A 24,287-nucleotide genomic window follows, 5' to 3' on the forward strand; every position below is an offset into this window, starting at 1 on the left:
CTAATATTCTGGTATGGAAATTTTATATAAGAAAATGGAAAGGTTTTCAAAAAGTTTCACAAGGGCAAAACCCATAGATGTTGCCTCTGTGGACTTCAGCAAGGCATTTATTAATTAATAACGTTTGGCATTGTAGGCTGCTCTGGAAGGTTGGATTGCATGGAATCCTGGGAGAGCTAGTCAACTGGATAAATTGGCTACATGGAAGGACGTCGAGGGTGATAGTGGAAGGTTGTTTTATGGTCTGGAGGCTTGTGATTAGTGGTGTGCTCCAGGGATTGAGGCTGGGACCCATTGCTGTTTGTGGTTTCTACCAGTGATTTTGATGAGAATGCACAAGGCATTACTTGTATGTTTGCAGGTGACACAAAAGTGGGTATCATAGAGTGAAGATGGCTCTTAAAAATTACAGCAGATCTTGATCAGCTTGGAAGTGGGTTGAGGAATGGTTAATGGAGTTTAATGCAGACAAGTAAGGTGTTGCTTTTTGGGAAGTCAAACCAGGTCAGGACCTTCGCAGTGACAGGGCCATGGGGAATGTTGTAGAGCAGAGGGATCTAGGAATGCAGGGACATCGCTACCTGAAAGTAACATCACAGGTAAGTAGGGTATTCAAGAAAGCGTTTGGTACATTGGCCCTCTCCAGTCATAGTATGGAGTATAGAAGTTGAAATATTTTGTTATAGTTGTACGGTACAGTGGTGAGGCTGCACTTGGAGTATGTGTTCAGTTTTGGTCACCCTACTACAGTAAGGATGTTATGCTGGAAGGAGGAGAGAGATGATTTACGAGCATGTTGCCAGGATTCCTGGCTGAGCTGTAGTGAGAGCAGGGCAAGAACTTTATTCCTAGGAGCACAGGAGGCTGATGGGTGATCTTACAGAGGTGTACAAAATCATCAGGGATTAACAGGGTGAATGCACAGTTGTTTACCCAGAATAAAGGAATCAAGAACAAGATTTAAGGTGGGGGGGGGGGGGAAATGATTTAATATAATCCTGAGGGGCAATATTTTCACAGAGGGTAGTGGGTTTTATGGAACTAGCTGCCAGAGAGATATTTAGGGCAGATACTACAACAACATTTAAGACATTTGAACAGGTGCATGCATAGGAAAGGGTTAGAGGAATACAGACCAAATGATGGCAGGTGGGTTTAGGGTAGTTGGGGCATCTTGGTTGGCATGTACATTTGGTCTGAAGGACCCGTTTCCATGCTGTATGACTCCAACTGTAATATTGATCAAAATGAATAAATCAACTGGCACATGCAAAGGAATTACACAAAGCTAACCTTTGGCCTTTCAAATGGCTTGAAAGAGAAGACTGGGTTCTGCGATGAGTCGAAGCCATTGAGCTTTGGATGTTTGTTACTGTGATCGCTGCCCAAGCAACTTGGCAGTGGGTGCATGAAAGAAAAAAACAGCCGAGGCATTTCTTCCTGATTTTTCTACAGTGGCTGTTAGAATGAATATCTTCCCCCAACCAATTATTGTGAAACTTTTAGGAGGGGAGGGAAAGTAACATTTAAATTGTATAAAATATATCTGTATCCTAGCAAATTATTTTGACTGGTGACCTGAGAGGGTAATGCAATTTTGGAGAGGTTTAGCTGGGTGAATTTTACCATTCATTTCCGCTGTTTTCAGTGGAGAAGAACAATGGTGCATTTGAAATGATTTTGGCAGTTTTGCCAAGATGCCTCTTGTTTTAAAAAAATGTTTCAGCAGTTGGGAAAACTTCAGTCAGTGGCAGTGCTTGTAGAGATACAGACTGACTAAGTTTTAAAGTGCCAAAAATGCATCAATTTTCACACATCTGTGGCAGTTGAAGCCAGGTTTTGAAATAGTCATGTGGGAAGGAGCTGCTGATGCTGGTTTACACTGAAGATAGACACAAAATGCTGGAATAACTCGGCAGGACAGGCAGCATCTCTGGAGAGAAGAAATGGGTCCCGTTTCAGGTTGAAACCCTTCGTCAGACTGAGAGTCAGGGGAAAGGGAGACAATTATGAAAGTGTAAGGTGTGAAAATGACAAATCAAAGGGGACGAATGTTTAATTAGACACGAGGTGCTTAAGGTTGCTTTTTCCCCAAACATTCCTTCAGATGCGGTGCTTGTGTCCAGAAAAGGTTTCAAGAGATCACTTGTTGAGGTGGGATATCTTGAAGATCTCTTTTATATGGGGAAAACCCAGATTGCTTTTTATAGAAATTGCTTGTTTTTATGTTGTTGCATCTTGTCTATTGGAAGGAGGGGCTGTAAGAATTGTTTGTAATTTAACCTAACTCGTGACTTATTGATGACCACAGTAAACCACTTGGGATACGGATGTATTGTTTATAAGCACAACTAATTTATTAACTAGATTGCATGCAGCACAAAGAAGTGATGCATACAGGAGTGTAGCAGTGGAGCTACATTCTTACAGCTCGAGACCCAGGTTCAATCCTGACTACGGATATTATCCGTATGGAGTTTGCACTTTCTCCATGTGACTGCACGGGTTTTCTCCGAGTGCTCGGTTTCCTCCCACACTCCAAAGACATACAGGTTTGTAGCTTAATTGACTTTGGTAAAATTCTAAATTTTCGTAGTGTGTAGGGTAGAGTTCGTGTATGTGGTGATCGCTGGTCGGCGCGGGCCAAAGGGCCTGTTTCCACGCTATAATCTCTAAAGTAAAATGGTTGCAGGTATTTCCTCAAAACTCTGGCTTGCCCTCGGACAGCAGTGCCAGTTCCTCCTGCAGCGTCCTGTTCACTGCCTGTGCTGTCTATGCCTTTCTCTTTAATCCTGCACACCATCTACAAATTTTCAGAGCTGTCTGTAAATTATCCATTCCAAGTTTTGTTTTAGTTATTACAAGCCCCATTCTCCTGCAGATTGAGACATTTCATATCATGATTGTTTGCTTTGTTTTTTTGCAAACTGAACTACCCTTTCAATGGTACTGTTATAATTGTTCAGAATTTCGTCACATGTTGTTTGCTTCAACAACATGGCCCTTTGAATGTTCAATGCTGGCTTCGTCCTCGTTATCTCTTCTTCAGTATTCTGGCTCTGCTAGTTTCAAGTACCATACTTTGTTAACATGTTCCTCGTAGATTTAATGTACTTGTTCTGTCCCAGACCCCCCCTGCTTCAAGCATAAGAGCCTAAATTACTACCCTGACTTTCACATCCTGCAAGTTACAAACATTTATTTCAGTGTCAGCACATTCTTTGCAATTAGAGATATTTAGAGAAATTAGCGACTTTGCTGTTTGATCTCTATTTTAATTTGGACTTAATAGTTGTTACACTTGTCTACAATTTTTGCATCCCTGTTTCATTACAATAGAAATACCAAAACAATAAAAGCCACAAAGGACACTTCAAGTAGGCTAAATGTTTAAGAAGGAACTACAGATGCTGGAAAATCGAAGGTAGACAAAAATGCTGGAGAAACTCAGTGGGTGAGGCAGCATCTATGGAGCGAAGGAAAAAGGCAGCTTTTTGGGTCGAGACCCTTCTTCAGACTTAAGAGTCTGAAGAAGGGTCTCAACCTGAAACGTTGCCTATTTCCTTCGCTCCATAGATGCTGTCTCACCCACTGAGTTTCTCCAGCATTTTTGTCTACCTTTAAAGTAGGCTTATGCATTTCGATTATTTTACTATTTGTTTAAGTCGCCTCTCAGAGGGAAATTTTAGAAGAACAGATTCTATTGATGTTGACTTAAAATGCTTGAAACTGGTTGTCTTTTCCTCATTGCTGTATTCCACATTCTTGTACCAAATTTGTAATAATTACATTAATGTTGCTGAAGATTTCTAAACTCTTCCTAAATAATGTCTTTCTTTCTTTTGATAGTTATGCCAAGGGAGAACTTAATATTTCATACATCACATCAAGGATAATAGGTATAGTGCATCTATCTTTCATTTCTGTGATTTTAAATATTTAATCCAGATCAAATTCTTAACATGTATCTTTTTGGAAAATTAGTACCTTAAAGATTTTCTTAGTGGTAAGTTTTTCGTGATCCAAAAATCTCCAGTTGGATGGAACTTAAAGCTGGTAATGAATATCCAATTACTTCTGAAAGGTTTTTAGGACTTCATGTAATGACTGGGTGAAGGACCCATATCTGTGTACATAATTATATACTTTAAAAAAAGTCTGGACTGATATGGGTGAGTTCTAAATTGTCTTCTGCTCTGTTGCCCAGGTTAGATATAGTCGACTTGATTTTGAGTTCTTGAATGTTCATAACTTGTGCTGGAGGTGGCAGTGGAGAAATATAAAAATCTTTCTGAATTAACTCTGGAGGTCCATGGAATAAAATGAAATTGTGTGGAATTGCACATGTGATCTTCTAGTCTGTGTTCGTTTCTGGTTAATTCAATAGAATCTTCATGAAATTTAGAATTGCATATTTGATGATTGCCCAAAGGCTTTGTGATGCCTTATTAAGTTATGATATGTATCATATCTCATTGGAAGATTCGAATTACCTGGCCTTCGTCGCTGAAAGTATATCTTCACTGTTAGTCACAGAGTGGTAAAAAGGTGTTTATGGCCGGTGTATTGTATATCGAATTTCAGAGACTAACTGAAACGACTCAAGAGAACAAAAATGCACATAAAGCAACTATGGCTTCTTGAAACTGGACCCTATAATTGTTTCCCAATGTTGCTTAACTTTGGATGAAAACTATGATGGATTTGGGGAATAGTGAAATTAAGACGGTTAGAACTACAGATCTTTGCTGAAGTTTTCAGTTTCAAATGTATTGTAGAAAATGGAACCTTAAAATGAAATATGTGAAGGAAAAATGCTGACAGTGAAATATGTTAAGGAGATTAATGTCTATCTGATAGTTTCTGCTCTTTCCTAGTGATATCCTATCCTGCTGAAGGAGTGGAGTTAAGTTTCAAGAATCAAATTGATGATGTGCGATCATTCTTGGATTCACGGCACCTGGATCATTATACAATTTTCAATTTATCTCAGAAATCATACAGAAGTGCCAAGTTTCACAATAGAGTAAGTGTACATAAATGAACCTCTTGTATGTTGTTGGTTACAAGAACATGTGAGATTATTACTATTTTGCTTGTGTATTTCTAAGTAAGTTATTTAAAATAGATGTTTGGCAGATCTTTTGCGGATTAGCGTGTGATCTGATCTGTAATAATCTTGCCAATCTGCAATTAACATTTAAATTGTATATTTAAAGTATTCTAAGATGCTTCAGAGTTGTAATGAAACACATTCCTATATCCTAATATTATTGCATTCCATGAGCTTGATGTCACTATCAGCATCGTACTTCTGATTTAGGGAGCACTCTAATATATTTTAATTAAATGTGCAATTTATCTGTTCGTTCTGAATTTTCAATAGCACATTAAAAGTATCAAGCCCAATTCAAGAATATAGAGGACAGTCCAGGCCAATAATTATTTTTTGATCAATTATTTAAACAAGAGTTTGGATTTTACAGCTCACAAACTGCCACCCTGTTTATACACCACAATGACAATATTTCAGAGATTTTATTGGTAGTGAAGGATCTTGGTGTATATGTAGAAATATGGTAAAAGAACTAAGCAAATTAAATCATATTTTAATTTATTCAAACTGAAATTCCCATTAGATCATGAAAAGACTTATCAGATCATAATGATATGGTGAATGCTTAACGGCCTTGAAGTAATAGTCTAAAAATAGTTTACGTTCCACAACTTCAGCCAGTGAATTTACATTGTTAATTGATTTTAGTCCAGGTTTATGTAATTATTAATAATGGTGGCAATGTAATTATCAGATTTGTGAATGACACTAATCAGGTTTTCAATGGTGTCTTGTGAGGCTTTATCTGCTATGGTGACATGTGCCTCCAGACTAATAGCAATATGTTTGTCATAGTGGTTCCCTGATATTGCCTCCCAAATCCTTGTTTCAAGATAGTTCAGTTGATATGATCTTAAGCAGTGATGCATCTGTGAAAGAAAACATAATAGTTGAAAAGTAAAATAAAATATTTGCTGAAAATTTCATTTACACAGGATTTTTTGCCCCATCTTTGTTAAAGGAGCTGATTCTTAACTTGAGGTTTATTTGCATGAGTGGTTGCACTTCAATCGTTACATTTTATAATAGACATCTGAACCGTGGAAAATTAGATTTTCGACATTCATAATATGTTACATCGCTGAATGGTGGTCAAGAATTGAAATCTTCTCGCTGTATCCGTCCTTGGTACTGGCACTCAATTAATATTGAACTGTGCAATAATTTTCCTTTTGAACCAGTTGTTTAGTGTAAATTCAATGTGTTATATTTAGAAACCCTTATAATTATCTGTAGGATATTGTATTTACAACCTGAATCTTTTAAGCTTTATTGAGCATATTCATCTGAAAAAAGTTCTTTTTGAATTGACATTTTGTCATCTTTTGATAAATTGTCTCAATCGCACACCAACAGCGCTGAGTACTGATGGTTGCCATCATCTCTGAGGGAGAACTCGGATTAGGACTAGACTCTCTAGCCAGGGGTCCCCACATACTGCAAATAAGCAATTTGTAAAAAAAGATCATTTATACATCCAAGTGGTTCTTGCAGTTGATATGATGCATGCTTGCTCTTTATTGCTTTATTTGTTATATCCCAACCTTTTCTGTAAAATAGTATTTGATGCTGCACATGGAATTCTCTTTTGAGAATTTTTGCTACTTGCCATCTCTCTGAATAGATATCTGAATGCAGCTGGCCAGCTCGACAAGCCCCCAGTTTACACAACTTGTATGCGGTGTGTAAGAATATGCATCACTGGCTGCAGCAAAACCCCAAGAATGTCTGTGCTATTCACTGTGTGGTAAGATGCAAAAAAAAAACTGAAGGCTATTGAAAATACTCTTGGGTAAATTTTCCATGTAATTTGAAGGAATGTAGAAAAGGATGTTTTGTGTCGCCTCATTTAACTCTGGGCAACATTAAGTTTGACATTTTTTGGCAAGTCAAGTGGGGAATGTGAAAACCATTCTGGGAATTCTTGTTGTTCACAAAGTCTTCTCTAAGGAAGTCCCAGGGGTCAAGTGTCTCCACTCTAGTTCCATAGGTTCTGAGGTGGCCAGTTAGATCTTTGCAAGACGTACAGGCTCCACCATTGACCATCGGGCAGATGGGTTGTTTGGAAGGTCTTGTACTCTTGCTATGATTTTTGCTTGACTTCTGTTTTCTCCCATCAAAGGGCATTGAGGTGCTCATTGCCTTACTGGATAATATTTTTCTGCTTTAAGTGAACACGAGTTAGGGATTTCTATAAGTTGATGAGTCAAGTTCACTTTGAGTATATCCTTGAAGCTTTTGTGTCAGTTCTAGAAATCTCTTGTTATGATGGAGGTTTGAATAGTGTGTATGTTTAATGAATTTGATGCAAGGCATGCAAACTGCATGAGCTATGCATTTGAATTGACTGAGCATAATTAGAGTCTCATTACTCGGGTTATTGGAGCAGGAGAGAATGTTGACATCAGCATAATAGGATAGATGGTTGACACTTGCCTGGCATCACTGGGGAGCATTGGGATTTGCCCATGGATGAACCATTTGCTTCTTCAGATCCAGCACTTGACATTCTGTGCAGTGCACCAGGTGGAATAGTCACGATAAAGTAACATGAATAATCCCTGCAGACTGCAGAAAAGAAGTTGTCAGGCTGGGACTTTGGGGAGAATGAAGAAATCACATTTGGGAAAGCAAAAGATTCTACTCCCTGCCACCTCCTGTTGGAACTAATTTGAAAGTTAATTTTCTGCTCAAGATTTTTGTTGGAGTTTTTTGGTTTGTTAAGTTTGTGAAATATATTTTGCATTTCCATACTCTTTGTTTTTAACGTTCTAGGATGGCTGTCCTGCCTCTGCCATTTTAGTTTGCGGAATGTTCTGTTTCTGCCATCTGTTCTCTTGCCCAGTTCCAGCCATTCAGTTACTGAATACAAAACGACCAGAGCCTGTACTTTGGCCTTCACACAGGCGGTAAGTAACTTTAGAAATCGCCTGCCATAGGTCACCTCTTCATTGGTATTGCAATATCTCTAAGTCATAATTTTCATCCCACAACGTGCTCTTTGCACCATAACTATTAAATAAACATTTCAATCCCACTGCATCTACTTTTTGATATTAGCGGAGAATTTGACGAGGTGGTGAAAAGATGTGACTCCACTTACAGTATATCCACAGCCTCAGTCTCTCTCAACCCCATTCTTCTGCCTTCTCCCCGTAACCTTTCACACCCTTCCTAATCAAGAACCTATCAATCTCTGCTTTAAGAATACCCAATGATTTGGCCTCCACACCCGTCTGTGGCAGTGATTTCCACAGATTCAGCATCCTCTGGCTATAGAAATTCCTCATCTCCATTCTGAAGGTATGTCCATCAACAATGGGCACAGTGCCATCAGAATAAATGATCTTTCCCTGCTCTTTGAAAAAGCATTTTGCAAAGTTCTATTGCAGCTCATTCTCAAATTAACATCATCATCATTGTTGAAAACATCAACAGGCACGGTGCCTTACAATCTTATGTACGACAGTGATTGCAACTTCTACTGAAATGTGGCTCGCTAGGAGCCCATCCGCCCTTTGACAGGTCGTGTTTTTGGTCCTGCTGGGGATCGACAGCCCCCTTCTCATATGGCAAACCAGATGGGGGAGATTGTTTAGTCGCCGACTATCCGACCATAATAAATTAACAGTATGTAAAAATTAGTAAAGTAACTATGTTTTACTTGGCCCTCTCAGCATCTCCTTCATTTCCTTTCTGTTACAACCTCTGCTAGTAAAAGCTTCCAGTAAGGACTAAAGTAGTTTGAGGAATTGCCTTCCTTTTGCGTTTTAACGATCTAATTGAAGTAGATTTTGAAGCTGATGTATTTTCTCCATCTAAGCATTGCCAGATTGCAACGTTGCTGCCGTTTTCATTTCAGGTACATTGGATATATCTGTGAAATGGTTTCTGATAAACCTACGCTCCCACACTGCAAACCCCTCATCATTAAAACCGTCACCGTGAGCCCGGTCCCTTGCTTCAACAAGCAGAGAAATGGCTGCCGGCCTTTCTTTGAGGTTTTTATTGGTGAAACAAAGATTTTTTCAACTGCACAAGAATATGATAAAATGAGGTATGATTTTAAGACTTTAAAGTATTTTGTTGTAGATTTCCATGAAAGCATGGCCATCCAATTTTGTGCATTTGGTCAATGAGCATCATGATTTCTTGTACCTATTTAACTCCATGGTCATTAGAACTTGTTTGGAGTTTTATTTTACTTATTATTATTATTAAATGCACAGTCACTATATCTATAGCTTTAATCCATAGCAAAAAATACATTGACTGAAATAGCAGACAAGATGAATGTAACATGATCTTAAGGGCCTGTCCCACTTGCGTGTCCTTGGCACGCAAATTACGCGACCTCGTGGTCGCGTTGAGCCGTGACGGTCCCATGAAGGTCGCGCGCGATTTCATGCGCACGCACGTACGTCTGGAGTGCGTGACGTCATCTGTAGATGGACACAAAGCTGGAATAACTCAGCGGGACTGGCAGCATCTCTGGAGGGAAGGATCCCTTCTTCAGTTCGAAAAGAAGGGTCTTGACCCGAAACGTCACCTATTGCATCTTCAATTTTCTTGGCCCCGCTCTGGGAGTAGAAGTGGGGGCAGATCCGGACCGCAATGGCCGTGAGCCCCAGGCCGAGTTCGGCGATCGTTTGCCTGCTTCTGCTCCTGTTGGAGGTGAGATGTTGCGTCGCGCCAGGGTCTTGGGCCTGTCCCACTTTGGCTGTCAGTTCCGTGACAGGCCGTTGGCACGCAAAGATTTCGTTCGCTACAAAAATTTCGGAACACTGCGCGATGTCGCTCACAACTACATACCCCTCCGCGCTTTTCAGTGGGACCGGCCCCGCGTGGCCACACGCTGCCCGTGCGCCTCAACGTGACCACGAGGTTGCGTAATTTGCGTGCCAAGGACACGAAAGTGGGACAGGCCCTTTACCATCACGGAGTTCACGATCCCTGTCACGGGTTGTTTTTGTGAGTTTCGACCACCCCGACTGGGAGTTACGACCGCCCCGACTGGGAGTTACGACCGCCCCGACTGGGAGTTTCGACCGCCCCGACTGGGAGTTTCGACCGCCCCGACTGGGAGTTTCGACCGCCCCGACAGGGAGTTTCGACCGCCCCGACTGGGAGTTTCGACCGCCCCGACTGGGAGAATAAAGAGGAATGAGATTGGACTTTATTGCCTTCCATCACAGTGAGGAACCTGGGGAATCTGTTGTAGTAGATGTTTATGTTAACTTTTATGTAGTCGTGTGTCTTGTTGCTTTTTTTAGTATGGCTGTATGGTAATTCGAATTTCACTGTACCTTAATTGGTACATGTGACAATAAACTGATCTTGAAACCATGAAGTCGAATATAATATAAAAACCATCTTTCATAGAATAGGTGATATGCAAAATTGGTTGAAGTAATCTAAATTCTGAGCTTTGCCTTGAGGCTATAACGTTAATGCGATGCAAAATTGCTGTATATATGTTCAGCTTCACTTTCTTTGTGATAATATTGGAATTATTCAGGCAGTGCGCCTGAAATTGTACTGCATGGAAATGGGCCCTTTGGCCCAACTCTTCCATGCTGATCAGTATGCCCCATCTAAGTTAGTCACAGATGCTTGCGTTTGGCCCATATACCTGTCATTCTTTCCTATCCATGTCCCTGCCATATGTCAATTTTATCTAATACGTATCCAAATTTTAATATTAGATGATCCGTTTTATGCAGCAGTCAACAGTCATGTACAACGATAGAGGATAGTATTTAAGAAGGAACTGCAGATGCTGGAAAATCGAAGGTAGACAAAAGTGTTGGAGAAACTCAGCGGGTGCAGCAGCATCGATGGAGTGAAGGAAATGGGCAACATTTCCGGCCCAAACCCTTCTTCAGTCTGAAGACTGAAGAAGAGTCTGATGAAGGGTTTCGGCCCGAAACGTTGCCTATTTCCTTCGCTCCATAGATGCTGCTGCACCCGCTGAGTTTCTCCAGCACTTTTGTCTACTGTAGAGGATAGTATTACTCTCCATGTATTAAGATACTGATTCTGTTGGAAATAAATATTCTTGCGACCATGTCATTTGCATGATGTCATAAATGCAAAATTCAATAGTACCTTACCCTGCAAGAATGTTTTTTCTTTTTTCATGTTAAAGGCTTTCTAGAGCAAAATAATAAACGATTTAAAAATGTCTTAAATCCTAAAGAGAACATCGAATCCAGGAGGGAAAAGTCTTTGCTTCTTTGGGGGTTAGTGCCCATGGAGATGTTGTTGTAGCTGCCTTTCATATGCGGTCAACAATTGGCGGAAGACTTCAAGCAAAGGTTAGTCTTTTTTTTTATAAATAAGGTTGGCTTGGCTTTGGCGATGGTGCAGAGGAAATTCGCCTGAATTGTAGTGTATTAGCAATAAAGTGAGATTGGATAAACTTGGATTGTTTTCTCTAGAGCATTGGAGGCCGAGTAGTGACTTTATTGAAGTGCATGAGATTATGAAAGGCACAGATGGGACAAATCATGCCTTTGCACTGCCAGGGGAGGTGGTGGAAGCAGATATGATAGTAATAGAGGCTTTTAGACAGGCTCATGAATAGGCAGGGAATAGAGGATATGGACCATGTCCAGGCAGGCAGGATTAGTTTGTATTGGGATCATGGTCAGTGCAGACATGGTGGGCTGAAATGCATGTTATGGCACTTTGTGGTTCTATGTTCTGAATGTTTTTTCCTTTTATCTATTAACACATGCTATTGTTTTCATATTCAGGCTTTCAAGGTTGTAGTTCTAGATTCAAACAGAATATTTTCGTAAAATTTTGTGGCATCACAATCTTGAACTGAACAGTACAATCCATATAATCACTAGTCAGATAGTTATGTTATATGTATGGTCTATAATGCAATGTTGCTTTCATTGTAAATTTCTAGCTTAAAAGGCCTGTTCTGTGCATACTGTGGCTGATCACTTACATTTGTTATTAGAATCTAATTTTTTTTGCCTTTTTCCTTTCTCAATTTAGCTAACAAACACCCAGATATTTCAAATTCAAGTTCACACTGGATTCATTGCTCCTGGAACCACAATATTAAAGTTTGCAAAGTGAGTAAGAGCCTAGCTATTCTGTTTATTAATCCAACAAAAATATATTTCTGGATATTAGGCAATTTGCCCCAAGAACAAAATCTATCAAATGTTAATGACTTTTTATTAATATTCAAAATTAATTATTGCCTCATCACGTCTGTCATCACTGCATCCCCCCCCCCCCAACTTCCTCATTTCTGCAGTTTAAACAGAAACATTCTTTCCAGTATTTACCAACTCCAGTCACGTTATAGCTTGGCTCCCTTCCAGCCTTTCATCAAAGCCCTAATCGTTCCAATATTTGCTACAAACTGTGTACATTAGTATTTGAAAATGAATTTGCAGAATTAAACACGCACATTTTAGGTAGAATTAAGAAGACAATATATTCGGGGAAACGGCTCATCGGCCGAGCAAGTCTGCATCAACGATCAATCACACATTTGCACTAAATCCCACGGTAATCAATTTACGATAGCTTTCTGCTGAATGTTTTAAGAGATATTTATTGTAAACCTTAATTTGGCTACTACAGAGGACCATGAGAAAGTATAAATATTAGCTTTTCTTTTTAAATGACAATACATGAGCTTGGTCAGCATCTGAAAAGGGCAAGTATGGTTTAGATTGAAATCTTTTGTTAGTAACGCAACAGATCTGGTCCTCAGTATATTGCAGACCCCCTGGTTCAACAAGGCTTTTGGTTAGTGAACACTCTGATGGTCTTGGAAGGAACACATTACTTTGAAGGAACACACTCCTCCACAAATGTATTTGAAGTTTCTAACCACTGGGGGGCATTTATTCAAGACTGATACCAAATCCTTGCACATCACACAGCCTGTGTCCAAGCAATTGCAAAGTTACTCCATTGCTTCCCTCCTCCCTCCCCGTATAATCCTCTTTGCCAGAACTGTGATCTTCAGTCTATATGTAGGAGGAGCCATCACGGCCAAGTATTTGATTTATTTTTTTAAGGTAGGTTATCATATTGATTAAATCTGGGCAATGATTCTGCCTGCCATTCAGACGCCACTTTTCAAATACCTCCCACACTCTGATAATTATTTCCTTCATCTTCCCTCTAATATTTCAGCCAATGTTTTTAAAAAATCTATGTCACTTGGTTTTTGACCCTGTGACGAGGTCTTTCCTATTTATCTTGGTCCTCATAATTTTGAACTCGATTAATTCCACCCACAGATGCCTTTGTTTCAAATAAAACAACCTTCTCTTGACCAGTATTTCTCAATAGCTACAGTTTTTCAATCCTAACATTATCTTCACAAATCTGTGCAAGGCATTCAGATTTCTGCTGCTGCAATCTAATGACTGAGACTTGCTCTGCCCCAGCTTGTGTTGGATATGGTTCTGGGTAAATCTTGCTGCTCTTACATTTTATGTTATGGATAATGAACCGAAATATCGCTTGATCTGTTCTGCCATCTTTGATTTTGGACATACACATATAATGTCCCCTTATTACTTTACGTTCCCCAATATGTTCCCATTTATTTCATATGCTTTGTTGAAAGTCTCCAAATGCATTAACTCATTCTCTAGACTGAATTCTGCATGCTAATTTTCTGATCAACTGACCACACTTTCTGGGACAGCAGAGGCACAGCCACCTTGTAACTCCTGTGACCCAGGTTCAGCCTGATCATGCTCACTGTATGGAATTTGCATGTTTTCTCTGACCTGGCTCTGTGGTTATAGGATGAAGGCAGGAGAATAAGGTTGAGGGGGAAAGATAGATCAGCCATGATTGAATGGTGGAGGAGACTTGATGGGCTAAATGGCCTAATCAGTTATGCTCCTATCAGTTATGAACATGGCTGGGTAGGGGTTTTTTCCCCCAGGGACTCTGGCTTCTTTCTGCGTTCCAAATATGCGTGGATTGGTGGGTTAATTGGCCACTAACCTGCTCCTGGACTAGGTGGGTGGGTAAAATTGATGAGCATGTGAGAGACTAGATTACAAGGAATTAATTGCATACGTGGGATTGATGGTGTTTCTCTGAGACCCAGAGTAGACTTGATAAGCTGAATGGTCTCGTATATAATAGGGAAATATGATATTATTCTGTTCTGAAGTTTTTCTCTTGCTGTCCAGCATGTCAATTTTTGTATTTGCCAAATTTCTCATATTCCTCACATTTTGGGCAAAATCACTAACATGAGAGAAAGCAAATTTGAAGAGGGAAGGAGCCATGTAGTGTCCCACTGGTAATAGACTTCATCTTTTCACATCAACATTTGTAAACCAATACCTTTTTAATTCTGAGCTAATCTAAAATCCAGGATCCTTTAAATCCTCTGGACTATTAATTTGTTGACCAGGCTGCCATAAGCCTGGTGAAATTCATGTAAACTACATGAAGCATTCTACCCTCACTGGATCCCTTGGAGAACAGGAGGATGAGGAATGATCTTATAGAGGTATGTAAAATTGTGAGAGATATAGCTCAAGTTGATACAGAGTCTCTAGTCCAGAGAAAGTGAATCGAAGACCAGAGAACATAGGTTAATGGTGAAGGGGAAAATATTTAATAGGAATCTGAGGGGTAACTTTTTCACACAAAGGGTGGAGTGTGTTTGGAACAAGCTGCCAGAGGAGATAGTTGAGGCAGGGACAATCCCAACGTTTAAGAAACAGTTATACAGGTACATGTATAGGACAGGTTTGGATGGATATGAGTCAAATGTGGGCAGGTGGGACAAGTGTAGCTGAGACTTTGGCCATAGTAGGCAAGTTGGGCCAAAGGGCCTGTTTCCACGCCGTATCACTCCATGACCTCAAAATTCAGTCACATTACTCCAGAATAACCTTCAACAAATTTGTTTCGAATGCCCGTGATTAATCTGACTTTTCTAATGGTAATTTGTGGTACATTAGATTGGATGCCAGTAATTTTATCCATCACCTGAAATTGAACTAACTGATCTGCAATGACTCGTTTATCCCTTCCTTTTGAACAATAGTATAATGTTAAATCTCCAATCTTCTGCCACCAACCCTGTAACCAAAGAAGTCTATAAAAAAAAATATTGTCAGGACATCCAGTTGCTTTATTTTTTTTTTAAAGCCCACAATGCTTTAGTAATTCAGCAGGTCATGATGCTGCCTGATCAACTGAGTTACTTCAGCACTTTTTTTACTTTGTAAACCTACATCTGCAGTTGTCATCAGTTCTTTCCTTGGTTCTTTCACCAGTCTGGGATATTGCATCCAATCCTGGTGATTTATCCATTTTCAAAGGTGGGAAAAACCTCAGTACTTTCTGTTTAATAAATTGCAACACATCCATTCATTTAAAAAAAAGTCAAAGTATCAAGTCAAAGTATCCTTTATTGTCATTCAGACCTTTCGGTCTGAACGAAATTTTGTTGCCTTGCAGTCATACATATAATAAATTAACAAAACACACAATAAACACAAATTTAACATCCACCACAGTGAGTTCACCAGACACCTCACTGTGATGGAAGGCAAAAGTCTTAAAGTCTTTGTCTCTTCCCTCCTTGTTCTCCCTCTGCACTGAGGCTATCCAGGCTTCCGATGTTGTGACCCCGCCGGGTGATGGTAAGTAAGTCCCGCGGCTCAACCGTGCTCCGCGAACGGGCCGGTTCAAACTCTGCGGCCCGAGGCGGTCGAAGCTGCCGAAGCTGCCACCCTCCAGTCCAGCGGACGAAGCTGTTGTTGCGGGAGCTCCGGAAAAACAGGTCACCAACCTGTGACCTGCGAGCTCCCGACGATGTCGTCCACTGGCCCGCGGCCGAACCTCCGAAGTCGGGTTGCCACTGCCTCAGCCCCGAGTCGGGCCTCAGCCCCGAGGTCGGCCAGCCTCGCGCTGGTAAGTCCTGGCTGGTTCTGCCTTCCGGAGCCTCGAGGTCGGTCCCAGTTGGAGACCGCCAGCTCCGCCATTAGGCCTCAGCGCAGACGGAGACGGGGGATACGACAAGAAAAGTCGCACCCCCCCGAATGAAGAGACTAAAACAAGTTTCTCCCCCCCCCCCCCCCCCCACACATACACAAACTAATAACTCAAATTAACTAACTAACCCAGGACAAGAAAACAACAAAAAAAGAAAGAACAGACGGACTGCAGGCGAGCTGCAGCTGCTAAGGCAGCACCGCCACTTCCGGAACCCGTCGATTTTGCCTTACAAGATCTTGCCTTAACTCCAATATTAGCATCATCATCCTCTCAAAATATATTTCTGCATAAATGCAGAGATAGATTACGCATTTAATTGCTCTTTTAAACATGTTTTGGTTCATTTCATCAGAAACATTATTGGACCGTTAAAACTTGAATCACTATGCCATTCTGTACTGGAGCATGAATATACATCATTTACATTAACTTTTTTTTTCTATTGTGTTTTTAACAGTATAAATTCATTCGTTTCTGTTTTGCCTGGAGCCAAACAGCATTAAAAACTGATTCAACAGTTGAACTGTTTCCTTTTGGGCTTTTATGCATCTGAGCTGTATTTGTAGTTAAATAGCTAAAATAAGGAGTGGAGGAAGTAAATGCATAGTCTGGTTCTGAAGGACTATGCAACTTATTGACATCTAAGTATCTCAGAACAGATTTGCTAAGAATTGGACTAATCAAAAACAGGTAATAACCATCTGTTAATATAACTTTTTTTGTCTTGCCTTTAGATCCGAGTTGGATGCATGTGATTCTCCAGAAAAATATCCCCCATTGTTTCATGTAATATTGGAGGTGGAGGTGGAATCCTCTGATAAAAGATTTGACTTGACCCCACCCTGGGAAGAAAGGAACACCAAAGATCTTGTACCCAATATCCTCTTTTCAAGCCATCAGGAACATCAAGAAACCTTAGCAGCAGGTATTAATATAATTCTGTCTAAGATGGTACACAAAATTGATATTGCCCTAACTTGTTCATAGCCATGAGTGTAACACTTGGTTTTGGTACAGTCCTTTCATCTCTTCTTGTCTGATAAACTAATGATGAGGGTAATGTAGATCGAGGTAAAAATATATATATTAAAAGGAGCAAATATTCCGTGGAACACTTTTATTTGTTACTAGGAATAGATGTGGTATGACTCGTAGAAATGTGGTATGTCAGTTGGAGTTTTGGTATTGGATATGAGTAGTGTTTTCCTTCTGTGTGTAAACTGGGGTTAGAAGCAACTAACCATGATATTCCAGTTAGCTTGTGTACGGTCATTAATTTTTAAATCTGGCTTTATTAGTGGCATACTTGAGCTACCTTTTTAGATTTAAACTGATAATGACACTGCAGTTTACAGAAAGTGGGGGTGGGGGGAAGAGAGATAGAGAGAGAGAGAGAGTAGGGTGCTGACCATTTTCACATATGAGAAGCTTGGATTTCTTGATTGCATTAATTTAAATTTTAAACACCTGTAGATCGAAGGAAGGTGGCCCTGGAGATTTTGTGTATGGCTCTGATCAAAATGGAGTTCAACAATATTCGTCCAAGAAAAAGAAACAAAGAATTGATCCATGCAGCAACACTTATGATCCCTGGGCACCCAATACACTTAAATTATTTAAAAAATTGGTCTGTTGTGTAATGTACTAGGACTGCACACTGCAAGATCCAACAGACAATATTATAATGAACAGGTTTATTATTCATTATGATATTAGTTGAGCTGGTATGTTGGACAGGGCACAGTAAAGTATGGCATGTCCAACCACAATATTCCTTCATTACTTGACGGGAGTGACTGGTTAATTTTATGTTTGTATCGTGGAATGGAATTGGAATATCTATTGAATTCGGCACAATGGTGCTAACTAAGAGGAAAATGAGTATAGGTTGTGCACTGATTTTCCAGCAACTGATGGTCTGCCCACCCCAATAATCTGGCCCAAATTACCACCAATAGTCGATAGTAGTGCTTTATTTGTCGCATATGCAACTGCACAGTGAACTTTTTGCATTTTTGGTGCCATTATTCAAAGTCCGGTCTGGCCATCTTTGTGTCCTGGGGGCACCTCGTGCAGCCGACCTTTGAGGCTTTTGTGTCATGCGTGTTCTTTCGGGTTGTGCCTCTCCGTCGCACAGGAGTTATTTGTCAAAATCCAGAGCTATTGGGAGAATGATTCCTCTGTTTTGTGCGATTTTTGCATATATTAGCTGTGACTTATAAGCGTGATCTTAAGTGCCAGTCAAGGTGACAAGTGTAGGCACAAGTGTGTATATATATATATATGAGAAGGAAAAATTGTTGCAACAGCTTGACGACGGTGTTTCCATGCGGAAAATGTGTGTTGTTAGTTCATCAACTGTTTATGATATAAAGAAGCAAAAAGACAAAGTAATAAGATTCCAAGAAGCAAGTGAGTGTTAGAAAGAGTATGAAAGATGGTAAGAGTAGCTGACGAGCCCCTGATTCTCGAGCAAGTGTACAATGCAGATGAGACTGCATTATATTGGCGATGCACACCACAAAGGACATTAGCAGCGGAGGATGAAGAAGGGCCCACGGGATTCAAACAATCAAAGGATAGAGTTACCATTCTAGGGACAGGAACACACAATTGTAAGCCACTGGTGATGGGGGGAAGGGAAAGGAAGGAAAGTAAATGCCTTGAAAGGCATTAACATTTACCCTGTAATATACAGCATAAATAAAATGGTGGAATGAACACCGTATAATGGATTCAAAAGCTTTTTGTGCCTGAAGCCTAGTACGCTGCACATCTGTAGTCCTTCCAGAAGATTGCAAAATTTTTCTTCTTCTGGACAACTGTTCACCTCACCCCAAAGCTGATCGCCGATGCAAGAGAAATGTTCATACAGCGTACTTAACCCCAAACTGTACATCCCTTATCCAACCCCAAGACAAAGGAATACTACACTCTTTGAATGCTAGTCATCGCTCACTTTTCATGAAACGCATAATAGATGTGGTAAATGCTGGCAAGCCTGTAGAAACTTTCATTAAAGAGTTTAACAAGAAAGACGTACTTTGTTTCGTCACTGGTGTCTGGAAGAACATACAATAACATATGCTGGTATAAATTGTGGCCTGCCTTGATGTTTCACCTGATGGAAGCATCGAGTTCACAGGGCTTAATGTGTTTAAAGAGAAAGATGATGTTCATGAGTTGCTTGTGTAAGCAAAAGGTAGTATAGTACCTGCTGCCAAGAGTATAGCTTGACGAAGGAAATCTGGCCAACAAAGACATGCCTGTTGTTCATCACTATACCGACTCTGAGATTATGAATTTTGTTCTGATAAGAGCAAGGACAGTGATGAAGTAAACGGTGATGAGGATGTGACAGATGCAGCTTCAAGACCGACTATGGACAAGTTGATTGAGTTTACGGGTGAATTAATCAGTGAATTAAATAGAGCAATGTACCTTCATGACGGAACAAGAGCTGATAACTCTCCACTTGTTGGAGGGTTACACAGGGAAAGATCAAACCACATAAAACAATTTACCTTGGATAAAATGTTTAAAGACAGCCAAGCAAATTGTGTCAGAGCCATAAACCTTCAACTTTTGATTATCAATACAACACCGGTGAAATTCTAAGTGTTGCCACTTTGGAAGCAGTGCTATTGCACTGTTTACTGTTCAAATATAGTGCCCTCTATAATGTTTGGGTCAAAGACCCATCATTTATTTATTTGCCTCTGTACTCCACAATTTGAAATTTGTAATAGAAAAAAATCACATGTGGTTAAAGTGCACATTGTCAGATTTTAATAAAGGCCATTTTTATAGATTTTGGTTTCACCATGTAGAAATTACAGCAGTGTTTATACATAGTCCCCCCCATTTCAGGGCACCATAATGTTTGGGACACAGCGATGTCATGTAAATGAAAGTAGTCATGTTTAGTATTTTGTTGCATATCCTTTGCATGTAACGACTGCTTGAAGTCTGCGATTCATGGACATCAGCAGTTGTTGGGTGTCTTCTCTGGTGATGCTCTGCCAGGCCTGTATTACAGCCATCTTTAGCTTATGCTTGCTTTGGGGGCTAGTCCTCTTCAGTTTTCTCTTCAGCATATAAAAGGCATGCTCAATTGGGTTCAGATGGGGTGAATGACTTGGCCTCTCAAGAATTGACCATTTTTTTAGCTTTGAAAAACTCCTTTGTTGCTTCAGCAGTATGTGATCATTATCTTGCTGTAGAATGAACAGCCGACCAATGTGTTTTGAGGCATTTGTTTGAACTTGAGCAGATAGGATGTGTCTATATACTTCAGAATTCATTATGCTACTACCATCAGCAGTTGCATCATCAATGAAGATAAGTGAGCCAGTATCTTCAGCAGCCATACACGCCCAGGCCATAACACCCCCACCACCGTGTTTCACAGATGAGATGGTATGCTTTGGATCTTGGGCAGTTGCTTCACTCCTCCATACTTTGATCTTGCCATCACTCTGATATAAGTTAATCTTCGTCTCATCTGTCCACAAGACCCTTTTCCAAAATAGTTTTATTCTTATTTCTCAGTCTCATAATTGCTTCTTTGACTTTCATTGGCACAACTATGTTGATAAACAGCAATAAAAGTTTCCAAAGGTGATGGAAAGACTGGAGGAAAGATTAGGTGCTGAGAGCTCTCTTGGACCTGCATTAAGGAGGCAATTAAACACACCTGAGCAATTACAAACACCGGTGAAGCCATGTATCCCAAACATTATGGTGCCCTGAAATGGGGGGACTATGTATAAACCCAGCTGTAATTTCTACATGGTGAAACCAAAATGTATAAAAATGACCTTTATTAAAATCTGACAATGTGCACTTTAAACCCATGTGATTTTTTTTCTATTACAAATCTCAAATTGTGGAGTACAGAAGCAAATAAATAAATGGTGGGTCTTTGTACCAAACATTATGGAGGGCACTGTACATCACCCTTGCTTACACTTGTGCTAATGTTTCTCATCATTCCTATTCAATTTACATTTTATGTTTGTTTTATTTATGTTACCGGCACTTCATGGTGCTTTGGCGACACTGGAGGGGTGTGTTTAGCAGGCCAGGGGTGCATTGTCATTTCATCATCATCCGACCTATGTTGGTCTGTGAAAAGAGATAAACCACAAAGGAACCGAGGGTGCTGGAAAATTGGTGTTCAACCTGTATGTGGAAATGTGATTGGATTGGATGAGAGAATCCAGAGGTAGATTTCAAAGCAGGAAATTGCACACTTTCTATTTGGTTTAAGGTTTAAAAAGCAAAATTATACAAAGGAATATTTTGTAGAAATTTTGAAGTATTATTGAAACACTATTTTCTTTGGTAGATAATAGAAAAGCAGTTGAAAGGATACTACATGTTCCAGGCATCTTTCAAATAATATGTTATTCACTGTTAGTTATGGTGATCCAACAATTTTGTTGATGTTAAGGCTTCCTGAAGCTATTTGTAGGCCTTGAATCATTGAGTCTGCAGTGACATACTAACTTTTATTGTCACAGGTAAATCTATGGGGGATTTGGAAACCGCAACAGATAATGTAAAGAGCACGGGGCAAAGTAAGTTTTTTTTTTTCTCTCTCTCATCACTGGGCCATCAAGGAATCTATGAATTGTTTAATTCTATAACCGATGCATTGCCCCACTTCACATAACAGATTTGTATTCAAGTTACATTTTAACTATGAAGGAAAATTGAATGTTGTGTGAAATGGATGGCTGCTTTAATATAAATATTTTCATATATTCTAGGAGCAGAATTGGGTCACAGCCCATCAAGTCAATCATGGCTGATCTTTCTTTCCTTCTCCACCCCATTCTCCTGCCTTCTCCGCATAACCCCTGACCCTTGCTAATCAAATTTTTATTGCATTGTTAAAAGTTAACATTGCTTTCTGTCCTGTCAAAATTTTATATGATGTGAAAACTAATTCAATTGGGGATCAAATCAAAGATTTTATTGTTCATATCAAACAAAGGATATTTCACCGCTTTAAGAAAATTTCCTACTTGTTTAGTTTATTGTCACATGTACCGAGATACAGTGAAATGTTTTTTGTTCCGTGCTATCCAGTCAGCGGAAAGACTATACATGATTACCATCAATCTGTCCACAGTGTACAGATACAGAATAAAGTTTAGTGCAAGGTAAAATCCGATTAAAGATTGGCCAAGGGTTTCCAATGGTCAGTGTCTCCAACTGTGGTTCACACCAAATGCATGTTGCAAGAACGCATTTTAAAACATTCTCAAACCTGCTAAGTACAAAACCAAAATCACTTTGCCATATAATTTTATCCCAAGGCTATACACATTTTCAAGGCAAATCTTGCTCTTTCCAATTTCTTAATTAAATGTGAAGATTTTTTGTAAAATAGCTCGTACCTTTCCAGTGACTTGCTTGCTTATGTAGAAGTACCATGAGACTAATCAATTTTGTTATTTCTTAGAAACAAAAAGTGATAAGAATGGTGCTAATCCACCGTCAGAAGACAGAACAGCTCTTGTGAATGAAGACAGTGAGCCATCTGATGATGAACTTCTGTCCCTCTCTAGCCAACACAGTACTGCTAGCATGGAAAAACAGCAGAGGACACAGAAATGTTGCCAAACACAGGCATCTTCTCAGTCCACAGCTCCTGACAGTGTGGATCTTTTGGGCTTGAATGGAAATGCTACAGGCCAGGCATTACCGCCTGCCGCTCAAGCCAGATCTATAACAACTAACTCTGACTTGCTAAATGACTTGTTTGGCAGCACCTCCTCTATTCCATCGGCACATGGGAGTAGTGGTGCTCCAGGATCAGCACATTCTACCCCTCGAAGATCTGCAGGCTCTCCCTCTCTATCACCGTCACCAAGGATTTGTGAAGGTATTAATTGGAGCTGTGGGATGGTTTTGCAGAATCTTGACATTTTTGCAAACTGAATTATTTAGTGCTCACTTTCAATATTAAAGTAAGATTTAAAATGTGTTTTAGACATGTTCGGGTATAAAAATCTGTCCACATCAAAATTTAATTTACCTACATACACCGATTGAGAAATTATTTGGTCATTTTGATATGCAGAATATTAAAATTGAAACCTCAATCTAGGTCCATCTTGCAAAGAAGTGGTGTTTGATGTGAGTTCTGTCTAGCCAAGGGAATTGATTTCAGCTGGAGCATCAGCTGAGGTCTTGGCTGAGATCAACTCTTCCGAAATGGCAATGGATATGGAAAATAAATCGGCAGGATTTTTGTTTCTGATCACTGCTGCCTTTTTTTTTTTTGTTACTAAGTGCATATAAAGGTGTCACTGATAGGAGTGGTAATCTACCTCTGCTCACAATGTGAACAGTGCAGGGAAACCAATGGAGAGGAACTTTGCGATAGGATTTACTCTTATGTGGAAGAGTGTGACGTAATTGGAAACAGTCAGCATGACGTTGTCCATGTCGGGGCACTCCTTACTAACTTGATTTGACCATTTGAAAGAAGTGCCAAAGATGACTTTGGGTAGGGCAGTGGATGTTGCCTACACGGATTTTAGTAGGGCATTTGATAGTGTCTCCTGGTAGGTTGATGTAAAAGATTAAGATGCATAGCATGGTGACTTGGTTGTTTGGATTTAGAACTTGCTTATCCGTAGAAGTTGGAGGGTAATAGTGGAAGGGTATTATTCTGGCTGGAGGTCTATGAGCAGGATCCGTGCTGGGACAAATTGCATATAATTTGTGATATATGTAAATGACCTAGACGTATATGTAGATACGTTGGCTAGCAATTTTGCAGACAGCACCGTATACAAAGTATACACCAGGATATAGACATTTGCCGATATGGATGGCGAAATGGCAGATGGAGTTTAACAAGAGGATGTATGAGGTGCTCTATTTGCGAGGTCAAATATAAAGGAAAAATATAGAATTAATAGCGAGATCCTTAACAGCATTGATGTACTTCTGAATTCTCTGGGGTGGAACCCTCTCCAAGGCAGACGTGAAGCTCACCGTTTGACCTGTTTTTACAAAATGTTAAATGGTCAGCTCGACATAGATTACAAGACCTATACCAAACCCAAACCAATTAGGAGCAGACGAGGGCATTCGATCCAATTTGTGATCCCAGCTACAAAGACAGATGTGTACA

The 24,287-nt window shown here is 40.0% G+C and overlaps 1 protein-coding gene across 6 annotated transcripts in view; it reads left to right on the forward strand.

The window, feature by feature from the left end:
• Positions 1–24,287, forward strand: part of dnajc6 (DnaJ heat shock protein family (Hsp40) member C6) — a 92,878-nt gene that overhangs the window by 38,678 nt on the left and 29,913 nt on the right. For all 6 annotated transcript variants that reach the window (XR_004413269.1, XM_033028301.1, XM_033028302.1 and 3 more), the window contains 10 exons: positions 3,850–3,899; positions 4,878–5,026; positions 6,741–6,863; positions 7,892–8,025; positions 8,979–9,173; positions 11,316–11,433; positions 12,128–12,207; positions 16,867–17,057; positions 21,658–21,714; positions 22,605–23,027. Coding sequence is in view for 5 of the 6 variants with exons in the window: in XM_033028301.1 (XP_032884192.1) it covers positions 3,850–3,899; positions 4,878–5,026; positions 6,741–6,863; positions 7,892–8,025; positions 8,979–9,173; positions 11,316–11,433; positions 12,128–12,207; positions 16,867–17,057; positions 21,658–21,714; positions 22,605–23,027 (1,520 nt within the window). In the remaining variant the exon portion in view is untranslated. The remainder of the gene's footprint in view (positions 1–3,849; positions 3,900–4,877; positions 5,027–6,740; positions 6,864–7,891; positions 8,026–8,978; positions 9,174–11,315; positions 11,434–12,127; positions 12,208–16,866; positions 17,058–21,657; positions 21,715–22,604; positions 23,028–24,287) is intronic.

This window comes from Amblyraja radiata, chromosome 10, assembly GCF_010909765.2.
Source record: "Amblyraja radiata isolate CabotCenter1 chromosome 10, sAmbRad1.1.pri, whole genome shotgun sequence".
Taxonomy (NCBI): domain Eukaryota; kingdom Metazoa; phylum Chordata; class Chondrichthyes; order Rajiformes; family Rajidae; genus Amblyraja; species Amblyraja radiata.